Consider the following 26,130-nt stretch of genomic DNA (forward strand, 5'->3'; position numbering starts at 1 on the left):
ACCTTTGCTGCATGTCACCCCCCATCTCTCTCCCCATCTCCTGTCAGTCTACTGTCCTATCAATATAGGCCATTAAAATGACACACACACACACACACACACACACACACACACACACACACACACAGTCACACACACACACACACACACACACACACACAGTCACACACACACACACACACACACACACACACACGCACAGTCTCACACACACACACACACACACACAGTCTCACACACACACACACACACACACACACACACACACACACACACACACACACACACACACTGTTCAAGGGTCCACAATGACAATAGTCATAGCAGGTGCAGTGGAGAGCTACCTTAAAGGACGACTTCACCACTTTTCAACCTATCTTCATATAATGTGTCCTCACTAATAATGTTCATGATGAAATAGACACATTTTTTCTACTTGGTTTGTGTCTCATAGGAGGGCTGTGGGCAGGTCAGAAACCTGCCTATATACCAGTGATATCATCGTTGGGGAATCCAAGCTAATAGAAACTGCAGGCTTTCTATTCCTGAAAAAGCCATTGTTCTTGAGATAATAAAAATCTAAATATTGAAACTGCCCACAGCTCTCCTAAGAGACAAACTGACGGCTGCTTTGATGTGAGCTGGGAGTGAGTTCGATTGGGAGAGGGCTGCGAGCGAGGACCCCATCAGGTCTTATAGGGCAGGGGTCTTCAACGTTTTCAGGCCAAGGACCCCTTAGTTGAGAGAGAGATGAAGCAGGGACCCCCACAACCTGTTTCCATATAGTTTCATCTTTTAACAGCACGATCATCAGTGTATTTTGGAGTCATGTCAATTTGTGTTTTCAGATATTTACGTGAACCGTCAATACTTAACAAAAACTTGACCTTTCACTATGTACTTAGTTTGCTCTCTTCCCCTCTACACCAAACCTATTTGCCAAAAATAGCTGATCTACAAGCGCTGCGAGGCGTTGTGAGCTTGTAGATCTACTATTTTTGGCTCCAGGTTCTCCAAATATGGACGCTAGGGTTCAAGTGGTTAATATAAAAAAGGAGACAAAAAAGGAGCCAAAAAAAGTTTCTATCGCACAAAGATTTGGAGGACCCCCTGTAGTAACTCTGAGGACCCCCTATTGAAGACCCCTGTCTTAGGGACATCATTTTAGGTACATATCTTTTGTTATAGCTTTTGCCAACATCAACGAATGAACGAATGAATGAATGATTGAATGAACAAATGAATGCATGAAGTGGTGTGCACTCTTCAACCGGTGTGACAGAAGGGGGGTGAGGTTTATTCTGTTATTGCTTTTGTCAACATCAAACTGTGAAGGTTATGAAGACTAGAGGGCATTGATCCTAAACACAGAAAACTACGCTGTCAGAAGCAGGACATAAAGTCAATGACGTCAGGATGATGGTGGTGGTGACGACGTGCGCGTGTGCAGAGCTTGTTTGCACTGGCCATATGCAGCAAGCTCCATTATGTAATAATATAATGTACTTATTCACTGACAGAAACATACTAGCCTATCTTAGGGACCGTATCTATGTTCCCCAGGTTCTACAGTATGTTCCCCACTTACCCCCACAAAAAAGGTTTTATGTTCCCCGCTTACCCAAAAAGGTCCCATGTTCCCCAGGTTCCGTGTTCCCCACTTACCCCCCCAAAAAAGGTTCTATGTCCCCCGCGGTTCTATGTTCCCCGCTCATCCAAAACACTAAACACACAGAACGGAACATAATGGGGAGAAATTGCAAATACTAGTGGGACAGGGATATTTTTGTTATGACTGGGCATCTGGATGAGTGGGCACCTGGACATCTGGGCGCGAGGGACAAGGGCATTTGGACGATTGGGCACCTGGACGAGTAGGCACTTACGGGCGATGTCACCTTATTAAAGGGATGGTTCACCCCAAAACTAGACTGCACTTGACTTTGTCGAGATGCCAACTTGCATCTTGTGCACTCGTTGCCAAATATGGCCTAATTGTACACCAGCAGAGCGCGCACGTAGGGTGATGAGTGCTGTTGAGTGATGAGTGCTGTTCATGTATGTTGTCCAGCAAGTGCAACGTTATACCGGTATATGCGCATGCAAAAAGTGAATTGCAAATCGAGTGGCAAAGTGAGTGCCAAAGTGAGTTTAGCATCGTTTAAAGTTAATGCAATCAGATAGAACTATTCTGCTTGGATGTATGGGCTGTCAAGGCCAGAAAGTATTTTTTTTGCCACCCAGTAGGCATTCCCGCATAACTTCCGGGTATGATGATGATGTCACACGCATAGCCACTACATCAGGTCGCGCTGCTCGCGCATGTTGGTGCGACCTGATCAGAGTTGTAGAAGAGAGAGTTACGTCACTTACGTCGACTCCCATAGTAAGCGTGTACTCTATGGTGGGAAGCTAACTTAGCCTAGCTTACTGGTGCCTGTTCTCATTCTTAGCGAGCCTCTGCCCCGTCCGCCCCCATTCAGTTTTCACTCGCTGGTAAGTAGACTAAATTAACGTCTTTTTCACTCTTTTAATAATGTTATCTACCTTAGAGAGGCCCGTGAATGCGTTACAATGGTGAAAAGGACGTGATTTGGTCTACTTCCAGCGATTTTAAATGCCTCGGCTAGAATGGGGGCGGACGGGGCAGAGGCTCGCTAGGAATGAGAACGGCTCCATGCGAAGCCACTTCCGGTCTGCGGCGAGTTCAAAGCGTGACGCCACTCTCATATAGAACGCTCTGGACCTGATATAATCGCAGAGAATGCTGCTCCCTCATTGGCTAATTGGTGCCACATACAGACAGCACTTATCACCAAGTAGACCTAATTACTTTTTGAACAGTACCGAAAAAGAAAAAAATCCTACAAGCCAATAATTTGTTTGTGTCTCCATGTGTCTCCATAACATAATAGTAGGCCTATATACATGCTTAAAACAATGAACAGTGATGTAAATGCATTAAAAACACAAGACTGTGTGTGTGTGTGTGTGTGTGTGTGTGTGTGTGTGTGTGTCATAAAACAGGTGAGAGTTGATACTTGTAAACTGCGTGACGTCAAGTCATGTTGATGATCATTATCTCAGCTGGACATGACATACCACGTAACCTCCATTACTCCCCCGTTTACTTTTCCCTGAAGGGGGGGGGGGGGGCGTGTCCTCGCTTACAAACTGTCTGACAGACAGACAGACAGCTGCCTGGGACAGACAGGCCAGGCAAGGGGCAGATGAGTAAGCCTGGCTAAGCGAGGCTATAGGCAAGGGGCGAGTCGATCACGCTTTACCAAAAATATGTCCGACGCACCTCTCCACCGCCGTTACGCACCGAGCCCAGCGCTGGACAACAGTCCGGGGGACGGTGCCCGGCGTCAAGCGCTCTGTGGGTCTGGTGAACCGGAGAACGGACAGAAAGAGGAGGATTACGACGATGAGGACTTGGACGACGACTTCGACTTGTCCCAGCTGGAGAGGTTCATGAGGGACCGCAGGAGAGCCAGGTCCTTGCCGGCCTACTCCGACGCGGGGCTCTACGAGGACAACGGCGACGGCAGAAAGCGGGTTAAGTTCGCCGACTCCATGGGACGTGACCTGGCCATCGTCAAGCACTACAGCACGCTGGAGGAGCCGCAGATACCGTCCAAAGTCCTGTCCCGGTTCCGGAGCTTTCCCCCGCCGCGGCTGCAGGACCACTCGGCGGCCATAGGGGACCTGTGTGACCGCTTTGCGTCCAACCTGAGCACCGCGGCACCGCAGCAGCAGGAGGACCGGCTGGTCGCCTGCTTCCAGACCCCCGCAGAGGAGGACTTGGATCGGAGGCTCCGGCGCGGCCGGGTCGCTCTGGAGAAGATCGCCATCACGCAGGTCGGCGTGCGCGGACATATCCGCGTCCTCGCCGCCGCGGAGGAGCAGGTGAAAGAGGTAGGGGTCAGATACACCTTTAACGACTGGCTCTCTCACGTGGACGCGCAGGCGCTGCCCGTTCCCGCGGATTGCGCGGAACACAATCATCGCTACCGGCTGTTCAGCTTCACCATGTACACGCCGCCGTTGGTGGAACCGGGCGCCGCGGTCCACTTCGCCGTGTACCTGCGCACCGAGCAGGAGGAGTTCTGGGACAACAACGACGGAGAGAATTACAGCCTGAGGTACCGCTGCGCGCCCGGCGCCACGGCCTCTTTCGTCAGCGCGGCGTTTCAGTCGACCTGAAGGAAGGCAGCCCCGGCGCTGCGTCGTGCGTAAAAGAGTTCCCCGGTGCCGTGCGTAAAGAAGATAGAGGCTCGTTGCTGAACGAGGCGCAAATGTTACGACGTTTGAATGGTACCCCTTTCAATCACTGAAAGTCTAATGTGGTAATTGTTGACTTTTGAGTTCGCATTTTGAACAACAAACAGTTTGTCCTGGAGAGACTCTTTGCTTTGATGGCAAAGAGCTTTGATGATGGCCATCTCAAGGGAAAGACTGTCCCCTACCAAGTTCTGAGAGCTCCACTCTGAGGTGAAGCTGGGAGGACAGACATCTTATGGAGGACAATATTCATACCCCCTGGACTGCTAATTATGATCTGCCGAATAACATTCCTTCACTTGAAATACTTATGAACTAGAAAGATGCAATTCTGGAAAATTGCGAGTGTGGCTGCCGTTTTTGCATTTCCCATCCAAGTCAATGGAGTCACTTTTAGCCAATGAGGAGGAAGCAGCATTCTCGTGACCCTTATGCTGCTTCCTCATTGACTCAAATTTACTCTATAAAGTTGGAAGAGAACCATAGTGTGTTGCTATAGCAACCACACTATTTATCTTGTTATCCACTCTGTGGTGTTAATCCAAAAAGTGCTCAAATCTAATACACATGATTGAGAGAGAGAGAGAGAGAGAGAGAGAGAGAGAGAGAGAGAGAGAGAGAGAGATGTCGAAAATGTTATACTATTTAGGTATGCCAAATTACTTTCTACTATGTCCAAATTGAATTCCTGCTATAGTAGATATAAACAAAAGACTGAAAATAGCATACTGATAGATAGATAGATTGATAGATAGATAGATAGATAGATAGATAGATAAACCCAGGTCGATGTCAGGGACCCCAATACAAGATTTTTGTCAATATGTTTCTTTCTTTCTTTCTGTTTTTCTTTTTTTTCCAAAACGTTTTGAAAACTAGTCCTTTAATACCGTTCAAAGATATGAGCTCTGAAATGATGTGCAGTGTGTGGGTTATGGGGTGTGCACTGTGCACACAGTATATGAGGGATGGAAAGTAACTTTAACTGGTGCTTGCATGATAATATGTATAGCACCAATGTAAGAAATACCTGTTTCGTTTAATGGCTACAGAGATACTGTGTACCGATCTGCATGATTTTTGGACAACATCTGTAACAGGGCCAGCCTTTATGTCTTTTTAAATCATTTGATTCTTTGTATAGTCACTGCATGTTGACTTTGTAGGGCAATAGTACGCATAAAGACCAATTGACCTGCTCTACAAGCCACTTACAAAAGAAAACAAAGACATAGAAAATGCTGGACAACTGTCCTTGACTGATGCTAGGCTGACTCACACACCTGCAGAAAACTCAAGTCACGAACAGGGAGATTGCCAGGTGCCTTGTTGCCTTGCATGTGTGTGAATGTGTTTGTGAATGTAATGCATGTTGAAACGCACATAATAGAGAATATAGGAGAAAGACAACATAGCAATGCAACATTTACCATCTCATGTCTCCTGCCATTCATATGGCCTTGTTTCTTTACGATCGAACAAAACATCAGTGTTTGCCTGAATTCAAACAGCTGAACGTTTAATGTACTTATTGGCTTCTGTTCGCCAATGTCATCTTGCTCTGCTTTGTGCTAATAATGTTTTACTGTCAAATACAAACATAATATATACTGTACTACTCTTGTCCAGATCATTTTGCACTAGCCATATTCATCTCTCTTTCCATCCATCAATCCATCCATCCAACACAGGTTGTGTCCACTAGTACTACTAACACACTACATACTACACAGCATGTTATTTTCAGTCTACTATTTAGTATCTAAAGCAGCCGGGGCTCAATTCGTAGAAATATTTGGCATACCTAAATAGTATGTTAGTAGCCTATAACATTTTGGATGGGGCCAGCCAGCTGCATCCAAAATCACATACTAACATACTATTGTGTGTGTGTGTGTGTGTGTGTGTCCACAGCTAATGATGGGATGGTGGAGGTTGTGTTGTCCAAGCATTAGGTTCTGGACACGCTGTAATAAAACATCACATCGGGCTGTCTCTCTCTCTCTGGCTCGTGACCCTTGCCTGTCTTTTATGTTAAGACAAACTTATATTCAAATTCACAAAATACGTATTACATAAAATATGTTTTTGTGTAATACCAAATTGACATCTAAAGATGGTGTTATTCATGTTTAAAGGCCTGCACAGTGCACACCTAGAAAGGTTCTAAAAATGCCAGATAGTAACTAACCATTAACTAACTGAAATGCACATCAACACTACCCCCTAGTGTCCATTTAAGGTTTCACACTGAAACTTGAATATCTTTCCAGGAGTGTGGTAAAACTAAATTCTGGTGTACATAAACACAAATTCCAATTCTGTTTAAAAAGAAGAGGAAGCGATGCATCAGTGTAGACAGGTGCTCTTTGGTGACACAGGTAAGAACGTATGACCTAAATGTTTTTCAAAGAAAGGCTGCTTGACTCCCAAGTGACTGCAGACTTGCAAAGAAAATAAATCACTAAATATTAGTTAATCAAAGACAGAGTGCCTTGGATTTCTTTTCTTTGCAAGACTTCAGTCCACACTACTTGGGAGTCAAGCAGCACTTCTTTGAAACAAGGTTTTGGTCCAAGAAGTACTGCTTTCTCTCCAGTCATACTGTAAACTGCAGACCAACAAGGAAAGAAATGCTGGTGTTATTTTATGGCGAGTAGCCTATACTGTAGACTTCATCAAAAAAACTAGTAGTCTTGAGACAGCGGCCTATTCTAGTCTGGTCTTATAGACTTCACCCTTTTTTGTACTCTTTTTGTATCCACGTATGGTATCCTTATTAATGTAATATTTTTGTGACCAACGTCTGGCTCCCAGAACCAGCGATAGAGAAACACTACTTTCTTTATGGGTTTGCGCACACTTGGAGCTTTAATATAGAATGTATACAGCATCTGTACATAGGAAAATCAAATATATATTCATCAGTAAATAAAAAATATATAGAGAGGAAATGTACATGCCAGACTGTCTCTCAGTCCGTCTGTCTGTCTGTGTTGACAGTCACATTCAAGACTTTCAGTTTATTGTGCGTTTTAAGCTTGGGCCTCGAAATGCTTCAGAACCTTCTATAGAGCAGCGGTTTCCAACTCTATATATGTTTAGTTCTACAGACACAAAGCAGATAAAGGCTGTAAAAACAATAATTAAACAACAAACAAACAAACAAACATAATAAACTAGATCAGAAATAATACGGTGATGATAGCCCAGCGATTTTAGATTTAGCGATAAATAGAAACATTGACACCCTTTCAAAAATCCATCACAATCTGTCTCACTGACCTTCAGAAAGGTTGGTCCGTTAACCGAGATGACCCATAACAATGACATGCTTTTGCATGTGTTTTTCAGCACCACTTCTCCCCCTCTTTCCCTCTGTGTGAGCTCTGACACAACTGGACTATGAACTGCGTGCCACTGTACAGAACATGCCATCACTTTATAGTTCTAGGTATCGTGCTTGCTGTGAACAACAACCCAATGCACATAACCCCCAAATGTCTTTCTTATGTGTTGAGATTAATTATAATTCTTTGGCTTTTCAAAAAAAAAAAAGAAAAAAAAAAGGAAGAGCAAAAACAAGCATATTTTCCTGCCTGTATGTCCCCCACACCAGTGCTTTATTTCCTAAACAATTAGCACAATATGTAAAATTATGACGTATAGTTATTATAACAAACATGCATCATAATGTAGGTTCCTACTGTTCTATATAATGTCAACCAGTTAAAGAAATGGCAGACTGAGGCTTTTATGACCAGTGCTTTTATGAAATATCTGAGACCATTAGGGTTTTATGGAATAGATAGGTTTCTTAACATGTATTCTATTACTAGTTTGACCAATTCAAATATCTTTCATTTTAATATACTGTAAGTCTAATATCCATTTTTATAGTAGGGCTAGACCTTTCCAGCCACATGGCTTAGGTTTATACCTGATTTATGCGTGCCATGTATTGCACTGAAAATAGCTAATCTACAAGCTTGTATATCAGCTATTTTCAGTGTGTGACACCGGCACACAAAGCCAAGTAAAATAATCCTTTAGAAAAAAGAGAAAGAGAAAGACCAGATGGAATCCAAATGACTTGTTATAGTGCTCGGTTGAATGGCCCATTTTGTTTAAATAATATAAAAAAGATTCAAGCAAAAAAACAAAAGAAAAACAAGGAAAAAAAGAAAATTCACAGCCTGTAAAGAAAACTGGTATTTTCCACATATGTGTTACGAATGATGCGTCCTGAACTGCAATACCCACAATGCAACATCTGTACCCAATCACAATGCTGGGAACAACTTCCACGCCGCACAAGTAGTACGTTGTTGCAGAGTGAGGGAGGGGCCAATGTTACAGTCTCTGATGTCTGCCTTTTGCTGGAACAATCTCTCCATCATGTCCTGTCATTCTCGTCCCCTCCCTCTTCATCCCTCGCTCCTCCCTGCTGTCCGTCAGCGAAGCTCTTTCTCCTTCTCTACAATGGTCTTCTGAGTGGAGAACATCTTACCAATAGACACCTAGAGAGGGAGATAGAGAGAGACAGAGAGAGAGCAAGCAAGAAGAAATTACTGTATGATGGGAGTACAGATATCAAAAATGCACTTAAAGGATCACTTCACACATTACAATAAAAGTTTGAAACGACCAAACATCCCTACCGATGTGGTCAGTGATACTGTAGGTGGGTTGCTGGACTGTCCACAGCCCTCCTCTGAGACACATACTTATAATGAGCATTAGACCAAGAGAAGTTTGAAAAAGAGCTCATTTAAGTACTCTAGTACATGTTCATTACTGTCCACCACAGTGATATATCCATATTCTAAGTATCCACTGAGCGTATACATTTTATGTTTTCTCCAATTCATCTTTGCAAATTCAATAGTGGGCCTGACTTTGTGTCCAGATCAATATTTCCAGTTACTTCAAGCAGCTCATAATGTAGACTGAACATTCAGTTTGCAAACTGCCACTGCTGCAGTTTGTAAAACATTTTAAAGAGCTTACAGGCAATGGAAAATAAGCAGTACAATTTTACTTCCATTTGTCTATGTCATAGACATATGCTTTTCTGAAAGTGCTTGAAGAAATGAAAATCTGAATTTAATAAAAAATAATATTCATATTTTCTGTTTTCGTGGTTAATCTTTCAGTAAAAGCAGTCAATAATATTTAATTAGTAGGTGATATTTTTGGAAAGGAGAGAGAGAGCAAGGAAGGAAGAGTGTGTGTGTGTGTGTGTGTGTGTGTGTGTGTGTGTGTGTGTGTGTGTGTGTGTGTGTGTGTGTGTGTGTGTGTGTGTGAATGCGCGTGTGAACTGTGAACGCCTGCGTGGGTGCATGCATGCACACGTCTGTGTGTGTGACATCACAGATGGGGAGATGTACTACTCCACAACAACTTGAACTTGCTCCGTTAAAGTTTAAGACATTTTCATATGACAACAGCTAAAGGCTAATTTATGTAAGGAATCTAAGGAAATAATCACAATACATGAAACGGTGCCTCTCAACAGCCTGTGGACTGTGGATGGAACGGTGGGATGGATGCATCTTGCTGTTATTAAGATACTAAAATCCATAAAAGATATCACACACCTGACACAAAAGTATCGACCCGCAATTGAGAGACTGAAACTGTGGGCAAGTTGAGGCACAGCTGTTTACAAAGCAGGGGGTAACAAAGACCATGAGAAACAACGTTGTTTTTTTTTTTTACAACAATGGTTCATATTTTAGATTATAATTAGAGAAAAGAAAAGAAGAGTGTTAAAATGTTTTCATTTAATTCTATCGTTTTAGCAATTTTAACGATTTTGATTTCAGTGGGTGGGGGCATGCGTACAAGTGGGTAAATATGTATATTTAGACACAATAAGCCCATTCCAAAGATGCACCGTAATCTATCATGGGCAGATGTGACTTATGGGAGCTAGTAGTGTTACTGTAAATACTAATAAAGAAATTACCGGCTTATTGTGTCTAAAAATACATCATTTAGCCACACACTGAAATCAAAATCACGAAAATGATAGAAAGTAGTAAATGAAAACATTTTAGCACTCATTTTTTCTTTTCTCAAATTACAATCTAAAATATGAACCTGTGTTGTAAAAAAAAAAAAGAAAAATGTTGTCCGTTAACACCAGAGAAAAAAAAGACCATTACACACCAAACATCCAAATCTCATCGATACATCAGTTGAGTTTTTCAACATAAGAGACAGAATTGTAGGGCCAATGTCGGTGGCCAGTGCCATTGGCTATTGGAGCTGCAGTCTTTTTGGGGGGTCGCCAGGCAAAAAGGTTGACAACCACTGGTCTATGACATAATCTGTTGATGCAAGCATTGCAAAACTAGTGAAAAGGAATCAGTTATGCAAATAATGTTGATATGTCAATATCGGGCAGAAAGCTCTTATGTCCATATTTTAACTTATGCTTTTTCGTACTAACTAATGCGTTACTTTGTCATATTATTTTTTAATCACAAATACAAGCTCAACATTTTTGCTATTTTACAGCAACGGCATGAAAATGTTTCACTGTGTATTTAGATGCTTTCCATAAGCTGTCTGAGCATGGAAAACATATTGTCTGTCAGGTGGAAACCTTGTATGTCCAAAAGCGTTAATTTTCAGGAAATGGGAAAAAAAGAGCCTGTGTGCAATGGGCTCAAAGTTATTATTTAGCCGCAAGCTCTTTTCATACCATATTGTCTCTATATATTTATAAAAACAGAGATACTTTCACTTATAATCAAAATTAGTGACAATACCCGATCTCCAAGCTCTCAATGCATGCTTGTGGGCTTTTAGATCAGCCATTTTTGCTATTTTTGTGTGACACTGTAGTACGACAAAGCATTAATTCTCCCCCCCCCACCCCCCCACACCAAAAAAAAACAAAAAAACAAAAAAAACAAAAACAAAGTTGACATATGGAGATACAAGGTTTCTGCCTAAAATGCATCACCATGCTTAGAGTGTGGATTGTCACAGAGCTTCACACTCTCATCTCGCTTCACTCAATGCCAGACTGTCTCTGCATGCAACCACAACAGTTCTAAAGACCCTGGCACCCTGAAAGTGCGAGACAGTCCCGTCATTCATTGTTTACAACATCCCAGAGCCACACTGGAGGTGTCGAGCGGGCACATCGACTCTGTTACTGCCTATGACGAGAGCTCGTCACGTCTCGCTAACAACTTACAAGAGCTTGTGACACCCAATAGTGACGATATGCATATTCATGGTTGTTTGAATCGGAGCTTATTATTTCCAATCTAGGCATTTATCAGACACCCCCATCCCAAGTAACTTACAATAAGCAAGGTAATCACATACTGTACTGAACATCAAAATGCAGAGAGACAGTGTAGTGCTTTAGTAAACTAGGATCACAGGCAAACCAAGAAACTAGAATAAGTCCAAACAATATACTATCAAAATAATAATCTGTATCATTGAAACTATAGGACACCAGGTAGACAATGAACCTTAATCGAATAACCACCCATATTTAACATTGTGGTCAAGAAAAAACAAGCCTCCTGTAAGTAACAAGAACAAATGACCAAGGTATGTCTGTATGGTAGTCATCTCTTGGACAAGTGCTAGGGGCTGAGGTTGAGTCTGAAGAGGTGAGTCTTCAGGTTACAGCGGGAAGTTGCAGACTGCAATAGGGAGTTCATTTCACAGTTTGAGAGCTAGTGATAGAGGTAGAATTGACATGCGTCAATGCAGAATAAAAAATTCAAACGCAACAGGATTTTGCTGTTTTCTCCAGAGACCTGTTGTCGACTAGAGTCCAGGGTGAAGAGCTATTCACTTCACCGCGGTGTAGTTTTCTAGCTATCACCTAAAAATACATAACAAAGCCTAGGTGATAGCTAGCCAGGAAACTACAACGAGGTGAAGTGAATATAGTCAGGGACCCACCCCTACAGAATGTGAGATGACCTGTGATTTTCTGCCGTACTTTTTATTTCTGTTTTATCTATTAGTTTGGTCATTAACTCCCAAGGAGCCAAACTCGTTCAGTAACGAGATGCGGCCACTAGATGTGCCAAAAGGAGTTGTCTCGTCCCTGAACGAGTCAACAATGTGTAGCCCATATGAACACTGCACTAAGAGGGGAAAATAAGACAGTGAACAAACTCTCCACCAGGGGGAGCTCCTGAGCACATGCATAGGATTGTTACCCACAGAAGAAGAGAGGAAGCAGCCACCACTGCTGCAGGAGAGCTTCTCATGTTTACAAAGGAGAGACTTCACTGTATGACACATGTTAGCAGCTTATTGATTCTGAGACTGGACATTAGAAGTGATTATACTCACAGACATTGTGTAATTATTCTGTAAATTACTGTATGCTGCCAGATGACCAGAGTGTATCGTTTACCTTTATTTTGATGAAGATTCTCTGGTGAGTGTGATTGTTTTCTGTGTGCCTTACTTAACAAGGGTGCTAAGCTAGCTTTAGCATGAAGTTGCAAGCCTGACTTCTATCTGTGTGTGGAATGTTGAAAACTAAAAAACCAACCAGAGGCTTTCTATGTTGTGTTTGTGATAGATCAGCAGAGCTGATCTCAGAACTGTCATGTATGAATAAGCATACAAAACGAAATGTTATTATTATTATTATTATTGTGACACTAAATGTAACACTGTCACCAGTGTTCTATGTGAATGTTTACTGTATGTGTCAGCTGTAATTATGACTGTGAAGTACTTTCAGTGCGTTTTATTTTGAAAGAATGATTGATACAGTACATGATAAATAGAAATGGCATTATTGTAATCAATGTGAATGTTGGAATTAATTGAGTTCATGCCTGTGGTATACAGGTTGGTTTTTTTGTATTCCTGGATTCTGAGAGAGGTCAACTGAGTGAGAGGGGGACTACGTCAGGACAACATCCAGGGTTCTCCTCCTAACCTCTACGCAGCCAACAGTTCAACTTCAGCTTCATCAAGGGACTGTTCCGCCATCCGCAAGTGAAATTTAAATAAGAAAGAAAACAAACAAAGAGGCCTCTATAAAAAAAACATTGACACAAACTACCCGGGTAGATATTATAGTGAACTGGTTGAAAGAAAAAGAGCTCTATAATATATTTTCTATTTCTATTTTATTTTGTTTTGGGGAAAAGTTTACAAAGAAATAAGAGTCCTGTTGGGCCATTTTCTGTGCACACATTTTGTTGTTATTAAATTGGTAATCATTATTCTACAGGAAATTGTCGCTGTGGTTTACTTTAACTCCTCCTGTTCCGTTCCTGATATTACAGTTTTCCTGTTTTGGTCAATTATAAATTTAGAGGGGTTACATCTTTTTGGCGAGCTACCAGCCAGGAGGAATTTAAGTAAAACCCAGGTTTATCATTGCAAATTGAGTTACAGTGTTGATTCTGACAAAATAGTGTTGATTCCTAGAAAAAGTGAAAATATCTACCATTATGGATATTGAACAAAAGTATGGAATAAATGCTAATAGGTCAATATCTGTCAGTGGGATCACTGATTTTGACACAGATGAAGATGTCACTGGTGTCTTTGAGCAATATGGACACGTAGCCAAAGTGGTAAGATTGAAACCAGCAAGAGCTATCATTGAGTTTGATTCTGAAGAAGCTATTACACTCCTTGAGCCACAGTTACCCACTGATATTGCTGCTGCCAGAGACCCTAACGTGTGGTGGTGCCTAAATAGCATAAAGACAGTGGTACAGACCACCATGCAGACCCCAACTCAAGTTAGAACAGATTCCAGTGACAGCAGCAGCTCTGATGAAGAAGAGATTGACTCGGATGAAGGCACACCCCTAATTCCTCAGAAGAAGACTGCCCAAACTCCACCCATCTCAACCATGCCGACACCCAGACTACAGGAAAGAGCAACGAAACCTAAAACTCAACCAGTCAAGCATTACACAGAATTAGACCCTAACATACTGAACCCACCAGATGTACAACGTGTAGTAGTTGAGCATGTGATCAAGAGTGAGGCTTCTCACACTTCAAGTCAAATTCCAAAAAGGCTACGTATCTTCTCAGGTAGAGATCCAAAACCGCCAGGTGAAGTTGACTTCGAGACATGGTACCTGCATGTTGAACTTATGACTCAGGATCGCCTTCCCAATGATGTGCAGCGGAGGATGATTTTGGAGAGTTTATCTTCTCCAGCTTCAGACATTGTGAGACAACTTGGTTCTCATTCGTCCCCGGATGATTATGTCAGAGTGCTTCAATCAGCATATGGACTCGTTGAGGATGGAGAAGAGGTTTTTACTAGGTTCCTCAGCACCCACCAAGATGCTGGCGAAAAGGCCTCTGGATATCTCCAGAGATTGCAAGTACTCCTCAGCACTGCAGTCAGGAGAGGTGGTGTGAGCAGCAAGGATGCAAACAGGCAACTGCTGAGGCAGTTCAATCGTGGCTGTTGGGACCAATCCCTACTCTTGACCTTACGACAAGAGCTCAAAACAAATGCCCCTGACTTCTCAGAGCTCCTGCTCCTTTTGCGTACTGAAGAGGACAGGAGGAGCACAAAGATTGACAGGATGCAGCGCCATCTTGGCAGCTCCAGAGGAAAACCTTCCATTCAAATGCAGTCTGTGACAGAAATCCCTTCTTACACAGACCCTAATGCATTAGTCTTACAGTCCTATATTGCGGAGACTGAAGGTCTAAGGAAACAAGTGGCTGAACTACAAATGCAGCTTACAGAAAAGAGAGCTCAGAGGAGAAACAGACATGAACCAGTAGCCAATGAGACCCCAGCTCTGGCTGATGTACAGGTTTTACAGGAGCCTACAAGTGCAAATGCACCGAGACCACAACCAAAAGCTTGGTTCTGCTTTAAGTGCGGTGACAATGGCCACATCGCCAGGCAGTGTGAGAATCCTCCCAACCGAGAGCTGGTGGACCAGAAACACAGAGAGCTCAAAGTGAAACAGGATGAGTGGAGAGACAGATATGGCCAACATTTAAACTGAACAGGGTTTCAGTAGAGGGGCATACTGAGGCCCAGAATTTTAGTCCCCCATCAGAAGAAAATACTACAACTAAATGGAAAACCAAGCGAGCCGAGAATCAAAGTCATGCTGTATCTCAGCTATCAGATGAGGCGCTTCTCAGTGCCTTGGTGGGTCAAAAGCACACTGCCACAGTCGCTGTTGATGGAATTCAGTGCACCAGTCTCCTCGATTCAGGCTCCCAAGTGACAACTGTTTCCAAGTCTTTTCATGAAAATTTTCTGTCTTCACGACCCATCCAATCTCTACGTGACCTCCTGGATGTTGAGGGAGCCGGAGGACAAGCTGTACCCTACTTGGGTTACGTAGAGCTCAGCATATTCTTTCCAAAAGAAATTGCAGGAAAAGCAGAAGAAATCCGTACCCTAGCCCTCGTTGTAGCTGATTGTAGGACTAATAAGGAGGTTCCTGTGCTGATTGGGACAAATGTAATGGACATTCTGTATAAATCCTGTGTGAGCCAAGAGGAGGGATGCCTAAATAGTAAAGAAGGGCACAGTGCTTACGCTCCTCTTTTGAAAAGACTATACAATAGATATAGAGTCGAGCAAGAGAACGGAAAGGTTGGAAAAGTGAAGCTGATGAACAAGAAGTGTGTTACTATTCCAGCTGGTCAGAAGGTGGCTGTGACCGGATACGCCAGGAATGTTCACATCAGCCCAGGTGCACACCTGCTTGTTGAGCCATCAATTCAGTCCAGATTGCCTGGGGGCCTGCTATTATGCAGTTATATCATGACAGCCCCAGCTCAGACATCCTTCAAAGTGCCCATTCTTTTAAAAAATGAGAGTGGCCATGACGTCACAGTGCCTGCTAGTCGAAACATGGCTGAACTGTACATGCCAATGACGGTCTCTCCCCTGCCGTCAGCCAATGGCCAAAGTGATGAAGCATGTACTATTCCTCACCCCGATTCAACCACAGCGGTGTGCAATAACATAAGCTCACCTGAGTCAACAGCTGTTCTGCAGTTTGATTTTAGTGATTCTCCCCTATCTGAGAGCTGGAAAGAAAGAATCACAGCCAAGTTGAACTCAATGTCAGAAGTCTTTGCTACCTATGATCTGGACTACGGATGCACAAAAGCAGTGAAGCATCGCATCAATTTGTCAGACCCAACCCCCTTCAAACAAAGACCGAGACCTATCCACCCCTCTGATTTCGAGGCAGTGAGGCTTCACTTGAAAGAGCTCTATGATGCCAATATCATCCGAGAATCCGAAAGCCCTTTTGCTTCCCCGATTGTGGTAGTAAAGAAAAAGAATGGTGCTATAAGGCTATGCATAGATTATCGTAAGCTGAACAACCAGACAATCAAGGACGCATATGCTCTGCCGAACATCGAAGAAGCTTTCTCATCTTTAGCAGGGTCAAAATGGTTCTCAGTCATGGATTTGAAATCCGGATATTATCAAGTGGAGGTCGAAGAAGGGGACAAGCACAAAACTGCATTTGTTACACCCATGGGCTTTTGGGAATTTAATCGAATGCCCCAGGGCGTCACGAACGCACCCAGCACATTCCAACGTGTAATGGAAAAATGCATGGGAAGCATGAATGTCCGTGAAGTCCTAGTCTTTATAGATGACCTCATAGTGTTTTCCAACACGCTTGAAGAGCATGAGGATCGTCTGATGCGTGTGCTCGGCAGGTTGAAGGAATTTGGACTTAAGTTATCTCCTGAAAAGTGCCAGTTCTTCAAGAAGTCTGTCAAATATTTAGGGCATGTCGTGTCAGAGCATGGAGTTGAGACAGACCCTGGGAAAATTGCTGCCCTGACAACCTGGCCGAAACCCCAAAATATCCAACAGCTCAAATCATTCCTTGGGTTCTCTGGGTATTATAGGAGATTCATAAGAGACTACTCCAAACTAGCAAGACCTCTAAATGACCTAACAGCAGGTCATATTCCATCCCGGAAGTCGGATTCACAACGTCCAAAAATCCAAAGTGTTGATATGAAGCGACCGTTTGCTGAAAGATGGACATCTAAATGTGATGATGCTTTCAACATGCTCATCCAGAAGCTCACTACTGCCCCTGTCCTTGGGTTTGCAAATGCCAGGTTACCCTACATTGTCCACACAGATGCAAGCCTACATGGACTTGGTGCAGCCCTTTATCAAGAGCAGGACGGCCAATTACGAGTGATTTCCTATGCCAGTAGAGGATTGTCAAATTGTGAAAAGCGTTACCCCGCCCACAAACTTGAATTTCTTGCCCTTAAATGGGCAGTGACAGACAAATTCTTTGACTACCTCTATGGCACGACGTTTACTGTCGTAACTGATAATAATCCCTTAACATATGTACTGACGTCAGCGAAGCTGGACGCTGCTGGACATCGGTGGCTGGCCGCCCTCTCGACCTTTGATTTCCAGATTCAGTACAGAGCGGGGAAGAAAAATCAAGATGCAGATGGCCTGTCAAGGCGTCCGCACCCCCAGAGTGAAACAGATGATACGTCTAAAGATGAGGACAGTCGTGTTGAACAATTCATAGCTCGAGTCATCCAGGAAAGGAAAAGTCCAGAATTCCCTCCAGATGCTGTGAAAGCTGTCTGTCAGAGACACTTTATCTTTCAGGCTCCAAGCATGGGGCCAGATGATGCTCTAGCCCATGTTGAATGTCTAGCCATGGATGCAAGTGCTATTCCAGCTGAGTTTACCCATGCTGATCTCCTTCCTGGGTCATGTACCCTGCCACGCATGTCTCAACAGGACTGGGCTCTGGAACAGCAAAATGATCCTGCCATCAGGAGGGTCATATCCTTACTGAAGACTGGGAAACGGCTGTCTTATAGAGTGAGGCAACGAGAAGAAAGGGAGGTTCAACAAATGTTACGAGTCCAGGATCAGCTGGTCTTGAGGGATGAAGTCCTCTACCGGAAACGGACTGTTGAAGGAGAGCCTTCCTATCAACTAGTCCTTCCACAAAACTACAGACAAGCAGCTCTTGAAGGTCTTCACGATGATGTTGGACACATGGGGATTGACCGAACTATGCATTTAGTTCGAACAAGGTTTTATTGGCCACGCATGGCTGATGATGTTGAAATCAAGGTCCGAACCTGTGAGAGATGCATCCGGCAAAAGGCTAGAGTTGAACGATGTGCCCCACTTGTCAACATCAAGACAAGCAGACCCCTAGAATTGGTTTGTATAGATTACTTGTCCTTGGAACCGGATGGAAGAGGGACGAAGAACATCTTGGTCATCACTGACCATTTTACCAAATATGCGGTAGCAGTCCCTACAGCCGACCAGAAGGCAAGGACTGTTGCAAAGGCATTATGGAACAACTTCTTCATCCATTACGGGTTCCCTGAAAGATTGCACAGTGACCAGGGTCGGGATTTTGAATCCACGCTGATAAAGGATCTGTGCCGTCTACTTGGAATAAAGAAAACACGTACAACACCGTACCATCCACGTGGGAATCCCGTGGAACGGTTCAACAGAACACTCCTTGGAATGTTGGGAACACTCCAGGAAGAAGAAAAGGGGAGATGGAGAGACTTTGTGCAGCCACTGGTACACTCGTACAACTGCACCAAGAATGACACTACTGGGTTTTCTCCATACCAACTTATGTTTGGCAGACAACCGAACTTACCCATTGATCTTGCCTTTGGGCTTAATCCACAAGAACGAAGCAATGTATCTCATTCAGAGTATGTGAGGAACTTGAGGGAAAGTCTTCAGGAGAGCTATAGGATTGCTGTTGAACACAGCACCAAGCACGCCCTCCAGAACAAAAGGCGATTCGATAACAAGGTCAGAGAATCTGTACTGGAGACCGGAGATCGGGTTCTTGTGAGAAATGTTGGGATCCGTGGGAAACATAAGATAGCCGATAAATGGAGCCACACAATCCATAAAATATTGAAACGGATAGAAGACTCACCTGTTTATGTCGTGGTTCCGGAAAACAGTGATGGTCCTGAACGAGTGCTGCATCGAGACCTACTTCTACCTTGTGGGTTTCTACCCTCCACTGTCTCTGAGCAGGAACCGAGCCACAACGACACTGTGAGAAGCCTGGAAAGATCCAAAGCTGGGGTCAGTAACGATGAGCAACTCCAGCTATCTGGAAGCGATGATGAGGATGATGAGCATTACTATTCTCAATTTATGCCCGAAATTGAGGCAAATGCCACTGAACGTGAAGAGATGGTAATCCCTGAAACAGAACAGAGTGGGCTAGAGGCAGAGCCTACTGAGGAAGATGGTTCAGTTAAGGACACTGTATCCACTGTCGAGTCAGCTCCAGTGAGGGAGGTAACAGAGTTAACTGAGGAAGAGTCACATCTGCTATCAAGGGAATCACCATCCCATCCTCAGGATGTACACACAGAGAATGATCCAACTGTGGATGATGTGATTGACAGACCAGCAGAGGGGACTGCAGAGGACCAGGAACCTTTGGAGGAAGAGGCAACGGGAGAAGAGGACGAACAGCAGAATTCTGTCCCTGATCCTGACCATGATGAAGAAACGGAGTTCAGGAGATCTTCAAGACTAAGGGTATGCCCTAGGAGGCTGACATACCCATCACTGGGAAATCCCCTCATTTTAGTTATGCAGACTATACTGAAAGGCTTAGATGAGGTATTCTCCGAAGCTCTTAATGATGACACTATGCCTTTATCAACAATCTACAGCCTACAGTGTGAGAGACAGTGTAATGAGCATGCAGGGATGCATGCAAGTTCAGGTGGGGACGATGTAGCCCATATGAACACTGCACTAAGAGGGGAAAATAAGACAGTGAACAAACTCTCCACCAGGGGGAGCTCCTGAGCACATGCATAGGATTGTTACCCACAGAAGAAGAGAGGAAGCAGCCACCACTGCTGCAGGAGAGCTTCTCATGTTTACAAAGGAGAGACTTCACTGTATGACACATGTTAGCAGCTTATTGATTCTGAGACTGGACATTAGAAGTGATTATACTCACAGACATTGTGTAATTATTCTGTAAATTACTGTATGCTGCCAGATGACCAGAGTGTATCGTTTACCTTTATTTTGATGAAGATTCTCTGGTGAGTGTGATTGTTTTCTGTGTGCCTTACTTAACAAGGGTGCTAAGCTAGCTTTAGCATGAAGTTGCAAGCCTGACTTCTATCTGTGTGTGGAATGTTGAAAACTAAAAAACCAACCAGAGGCTTTCTATGTTGTGTTTGTGATAGATCAGCAGAGCTGATCTCAGAACTGTCATGTATGAATAAGCATACAAAACGAAATGTTATTATTATTATTATTATTGTGACACTAAATGTAACACTGTCACCAGTGTTCTATGTGAATGTTTACTGTATGTGTCAGCTGTAATTATGACTGTGAAGTACTTTCAGTGCGTTTTATTTTGAAAGAATGATTGATACAGTACATGATAAATAGAAATGGCATTATTGTAATCAATGTGAATGTTGGAATTAATTGAGTTCATGCCTGTGGTATACAGGTTGGTTTTTTTGTATTCCTGGATTCTGAGAGAGGTCAACTGAGTGAGAGGGGGACTACGTCAGGACAACATCCAGGGTTCTCCTCCTAACCTCTACGCAGCCAACAGTTCAACTTCAGCTTCATCAAGGGACTGTTCCGCCATCCGCAAGTGAAATTTAAATAAGAAAGAAAACAAACAAAGAGGCCTCTATAAAAAAAACATTGACACAAACTACCCGGGTAGATATTATAGTGAACTGGTTGAAAGAAAAAGAGCTCTATAATATATTTTCTATTTCTATTTTATTTTGTTTTGGGGAAAAGTTTACAAAGAAATAAGAGTCCTGTTGGGCCATTTTCTGTGCACACATTTTGTTGTTATTAAATTGGTAATCATTATTCTACAGGAAATTGTCGCTGTGGTTTACTTTAACTCCTCCTGTTCCGTTCCTGATATTACAGTTTTCCTAATGGGTTAACTGGGACAGGTCTGCGTGCATGCTGCATGCCCTCTGAATGACGCTGGTCCATACGTCACCCCGTAGCTGAGAGAGAGAGAGAGAAAATGGCGGAGGCTGGTTGCATTGGTTTCCATTCTAGGCTCAAACATAAAAATGGCTTTATCTCTGAATGAGGTGAAAAGAACGCCAGCCAGGGAAGCAGAGATCTGATTGTTTTCACGGCGACACTTTACCGCGATGGTCGGCCCCCGTTTGGATTTTAGTTTCGCAAGAGTTTGTAAACAAAGGGATTATCTTCCTCAATCGTCAGCGGACACTCATGTGCACACGCACGAAGCTTCAGAGGCTCTTCAAAATAAAGTGTGAGTGAACGGTGGCAGCAGCAACAGCTAGAAGGAATGTTTTTAATGCAAAACAAATGTGGACCTTTCTGTGGACCTTAATTACCAAACTAATAGATAAAACAAATAAAAAGTACGCCAGAAAATCACAGGTCCTACCCTATTCCTTTTGGGGCTAATAGCTCTTCACCCTGGACTCTGTTAGAGCCTTAACTCATTGAGTGCCAGCGCCCTCTAGGGGCCAAAGAATGCCAGCGCATCTCTCATAGGCGAGCGCTTTAGCTTCCAGGACTTCAGCTTCCAGGACCTGACGTGCTCACGTTCATGCACGGCATGGAAATGTCCCGGATGAAGATGCTAACAGAATGGCTATTCCCATTTTGTCATCTAAAAGATCATTTTTGGGTGATTTCGCCGTGAATAAACCTCGCGCCGCTTCCCTAAAACACAAAAAAGAGATATAAGCCTTTAAAGATGCGGTCTTTCATTGGATTAGGCGGAGATTGGCGATTGCGTTCGCAAATTACGGCCGGCCGGGACGTTGTTAGCTTTCGGCTAGTAGCTACAAAAATCAAGCCAGGCTTCAGAAGGCCTCTTATCATTTTATTCATTTAATTAAATAAAGCCGAACTAGTTCGGGATCGGCACACTCGTGTACTCATCGGAAGCGGCGCCGAACATCGGGTGAACATTGGGGAGCTCAAAAATGTATTTTAAACCATTTTTAATGGAATATATCGTCGGACAGAGTAGAACGGCTAGCTGGCTAGCGGCTAGCGAGCCAGGACCACCCACGACTCTACAAGCAGCTCGGGGTAAGTGAATTAATAAAAAAAAGATTGTATTGGATTGAAATAAAGCCGAACTAGTTCGGGATCGGCACCAGATGAGTTAAGTGTGGCTTTAGGGTTGGTCAAGACGGCTGCCCTTACAGCTGATTTGAGTTGTGCGGTCGGATGAGCCTTTGAGCCTGTATGAGGTCAAATAAAAGCTGATACTGTATGTGATAATAATAATAATAGCAGCAGCACTATTTCAGCACTATTTATTTGACCTGGCTGAGAGGGGTGACAGGAGAACAGTGCTTAGTGGTCAGCTCAGGCTGATTTGTTGGCTGCCGTATCTTCCCAAGGGATTATACGACACCGAACACCAACTTAACTGTTCTGCTGCCGTTGACAGTCCTCACCGTCATTGAAAGGGTTAATACCATGGCGCCGTTGACGGTGAGGACTGTCAATCTTACTGTATATACAGTAAAGATATTATTACTTACTGTACGTCGCTCCGGTCCCGCCCGCATCGGTAATGTCCGCGATTTGTTTACAACGCACGTCGGGCGTGCACGCGAAGTGAAGCTCCTCCATAGTAAATCCATTGAGAGGCCCATGAAGAAACTTCAATAACTCATAAAAGACATTTGTATACAAAGAGGGGTCTCCACTCTGCACACTCTAGACTCGGGATGGGCGCAGCCATGTTTCCCTTCTGGACCCACACTGTCATGTGACTAGATGACGTAATCGTTGCCGTCAAGTGATAATCCAAAAAAACAAAAACAACCCCCTTCCAGCCCTTCAAAATAATAGCGGCGGCCTATGGAGGAAACGGCGTGGCACCGAGGCACCAAGCAAACCTTCAGATTAAGAGGCAGTAGTTGTGTTAAGGGAACGCACCGTGCCAGACATGATGTTTGGAGCAGGTAGTGTTAGAACATTAACGCACGCAAATGTAAGCACGTGCGCACGCACGCACACATGCACGCACGCACGCACACACAGATAACAGGTAAGTTGCAGACAGATGTATGAATGGTGTCATGCAGAGACGCAAGGTCAGGAGAGACACAAGCACGCACGCACACACACACACACAGTTTGTTTTGCTGCTTGCTGCTGTGAGGAGAAAGACAGACAGTCAGACAGACAGCAGGGTTCCTCAATGACACATCTTTTCTTCTTTCACCTCCATCTCTCCATCCATCCATCCATCCATCTGTTCTTCCTCTACCTCCACCTGTCCATCCACTCTCTCCTATCCATCACTCCCTTCTCTTTCTACCTCTCCATCAATCCATTCTCTTTTTCTACCTCTGATCCATCAATCCTTTCTCTCCCTCTACCTCCATCCTTTTTCTCTCTACCTCCAATCCTCCCCTCTCTCGTTCTTACTCTAACTCTGAGCCATACCCCTTCTTTTTCTCTCGACCTCCGTTTCATCCCTTCTTTCTCCCACTCTCTCCCTCCATTCAGCCCCCCCCCCCTGCCCCGAGACCCCTATCTGCTAACATCAGCAAAAAGACACACACACACACACACACCCCCCCCCCCCCCTCTGGGAGTTTGAACAGGTTAGAAAGTGCCGACTAGCAAAGAGTCCTTCACTGTGCCAACATGCACGCCACGGGCACACACACACATCAACTACAAGACAGTGGGGAGAGAAAGAGTGTGTTTGCCCTTCGACTGATACTCTGCCCCCCATGGGCTCTTAGGGACTCTCTGTGTGTGTGTGTGTGTGTGTGTGTGTGTGTGTGTGTGTGTGTGTGTGTGAGTGTGTGTATCTCTAAGGAAGTTAGAAAGACAAGAGTCATTGTCAAGGACAGACAGAGAAAGCGGCGAATGAATGGTGTGTGTGTGTGTGTGTGTACATTTAACTTTACTTTTAAAAGCTGTGACTGCAGTATATAATAACTACCAGCTACCGCGCGCAGCCGCGCACTCACGCATGTTGGGTTTGCAAACGCCTGGGGACATTACATTGACTTTCATTCATTCCACATGCCCCAATGCATTCATTCTCAAGCTTCATCATGTCAAGACCCCCAATTGGCCCAAACTACACTGCTGTCTGTCGAGGTGCCAACTTGCTCCTTGCGCACTCATAGGCCACTTCCCGAAGAAAATGACAAGTACCAGCAGAGCGTGCAAGTAGGATGATGATAGCTGTGGGTATGTGACGTGACGTGATATGTACTTGTCGGGTGGTTGTGAGTAATTAATATGCACTTGCAGACCCCCAACAGGAAGTGTTTTGTGCCAGGGACCCCATGCAAGATTTGTAAAAATGTTTCAAATATATTCAACATTTTTCAACGATTGAAAATAGAAGATCTACATGCTAATCTACAAGCTTTACAAGTGCACGACGCATCGCGTTGTGAGCTTGTTGTACATCTGCTATTTTTCTCCAAGTCCAACTTCTCTCCATAAGAAACAGATTCCAGATCAGTGTCCAGTGTCCACGGCCAAATACATATCATGTCAGGGTTTTGAGAGCCACTGATGGAGCAACATACGTTTTTTTTCCTTTGTTTTTTTTCAGAAAACTGTTAGGACTGAGAAGACATTTTGTAGAATCAGTCTCAGGTCTTAATGGGTTAAGACGGTGGTTCTCAACCTGTGGGTCGGGACTTTTGGGGGGGGTCCCCAGATGATTAACTTAATGTGCAACACTGTTTTCTCTCTCAACAGTAAACAAACCAACATAAAGTTTAAGTGTATAGAGGGTATCTGCACATTTCTAATGTGACAATTTACAGACTTTTTAATACCTCTAAAATGACAAATTAAACATCGGCTAAACTGTCAAATAGTAGAGGCAGAAATTGTGCTATTCTCACAATAGAGCTGTGTTATACAAAATGTAATAATGCCTCAACTCTTAGTGCTTGTCAGGGTGGGGGGCCCCCAGTTAAAATATGATTATTTTGGGGGTCGCGGCCTGAAAAGGTTGAGAACCATGTGCAAGTGTTTGTGGTCGTATCATTGCACTTCCACAAGGGGGCAATATATGTCTGTCCAAATCTATCTCTCCCTCCCTCTCTCCCTTGCATGCCCCATTCTCTCCATCTGTCACACATACACACCCATTCTCTCTTTCACTCCCTCTCCATACACCCCCCCCCCCCCCCCCTCTCAGTAGGTACATCCCCGCATCGTGACTTGCCTATTGGCTGGAGTGTGTGCGTGGGAGGAGGCGTGGCCTAGAGGAGGTGGGTGTCCCCTCTGGACCAATCGGCAGTCAGCGGGGGGGCGTGTCTCATGTAAATTGTTGCGGCAGTGATGCTGCCCGAACAGCAAAGGTGTCCTCCGTGAGATTCGCTCTCTGTCTGTCTGTCTCTCTCTCTCTCCGTCTGGTTTCAAGCCTTACTGGCATGCACTATAACTCTGAGCATTCACTAGTAGACATAGGTCTACACAGGATGAGTAAATTGATCATTTTTACTAGTAGATATACAGTATAAGTAAATTGTTCAGTTTTACTAGCACATACAGTACAGTATAAGAAATGGCTCTGAACCATTTTTTTTTTCAAGTCAAGGACCCCCAAATTTAAAATGTATTCTGGCACAGACCCCCATTTTGAAATTATTTTGTGTCAGGGACTCCCATATACGACTTGTGTTGTATATGGGGGTATTGTATGTGTGCAACACTATATTATCTCATTTAGCCCCCCACCCTCACCGGAACCCCCTCAAGGACCCCACTTCTAGAACCACTGGTACAGTATGTGTACAGTGTGTAGATGTATCTCTCTGTCGAGCTTG

General features: G+C 43.9%; 2 protein-coding genes across 2 annotated transcripts in view; one reads left to right on the forward strand and one right to left on the reverse strand.

Moving 5' to 3' along the window:
- The first annotated feature begins 3,186 nt into the window (after positions 1-3,186).
- Positions 3,187-5,880, forward strand: ppp1r3g (protein phosphatase 1 regulatory subunit 3G). The gene has a single exon (XM_080751901.1). It carries the CDS (start codon positions 3,295-3,297, stop codon positions 4,207-4,209), a length of 915 nt encoding a protein of 304 aa, XP_080608027.1. The 5' UTR covers positions 3,187-3,294; the 3' UTR covers positions 4,210-5,880.
- A 1,162-nt stretch (positions 5,881-7,042) lies between these two features.
- The window catches only part of lyrm4b (LYR motif containing 4), a 44,619-nt gene continuing 25,531 nt past the window's right edge, over positions 7,043-26,130 (reverse strand). Inside the window, exon 3 of the mRNA XM_080751999.1 lies at positions 7,043-8,807. Coding sequence (XP_080608125.1) covers positions 8,742-8,807 — 66 coding nt within the window. The 3' untranslated portion in view covers positions 7,043-8,741. The remainder of the gene's footprint in view (positions 8,808-26,130) is intronic.

Source organism: Nannobrachium achirus, assembly GCF_963921795.1.
Source record: "Nannobrachium achirus genome assembly, chromosome: 21".
NCBI lineage: Eukaryota > Metazoa > Chordata > Actinopteri > Myctophiformes > Myctophidae > Nannobrachium > Nannobrachium achirus.

Excerpts from the sequence above, each read along its gene's own strand:
- ppp1r3g (XM_080751901.1), top strand. The coding sequence starts at position 3,295 with ATGTCCGACGCACCTCTCCACCGCCGTTACGCACCGAGCCCAGCGCTG.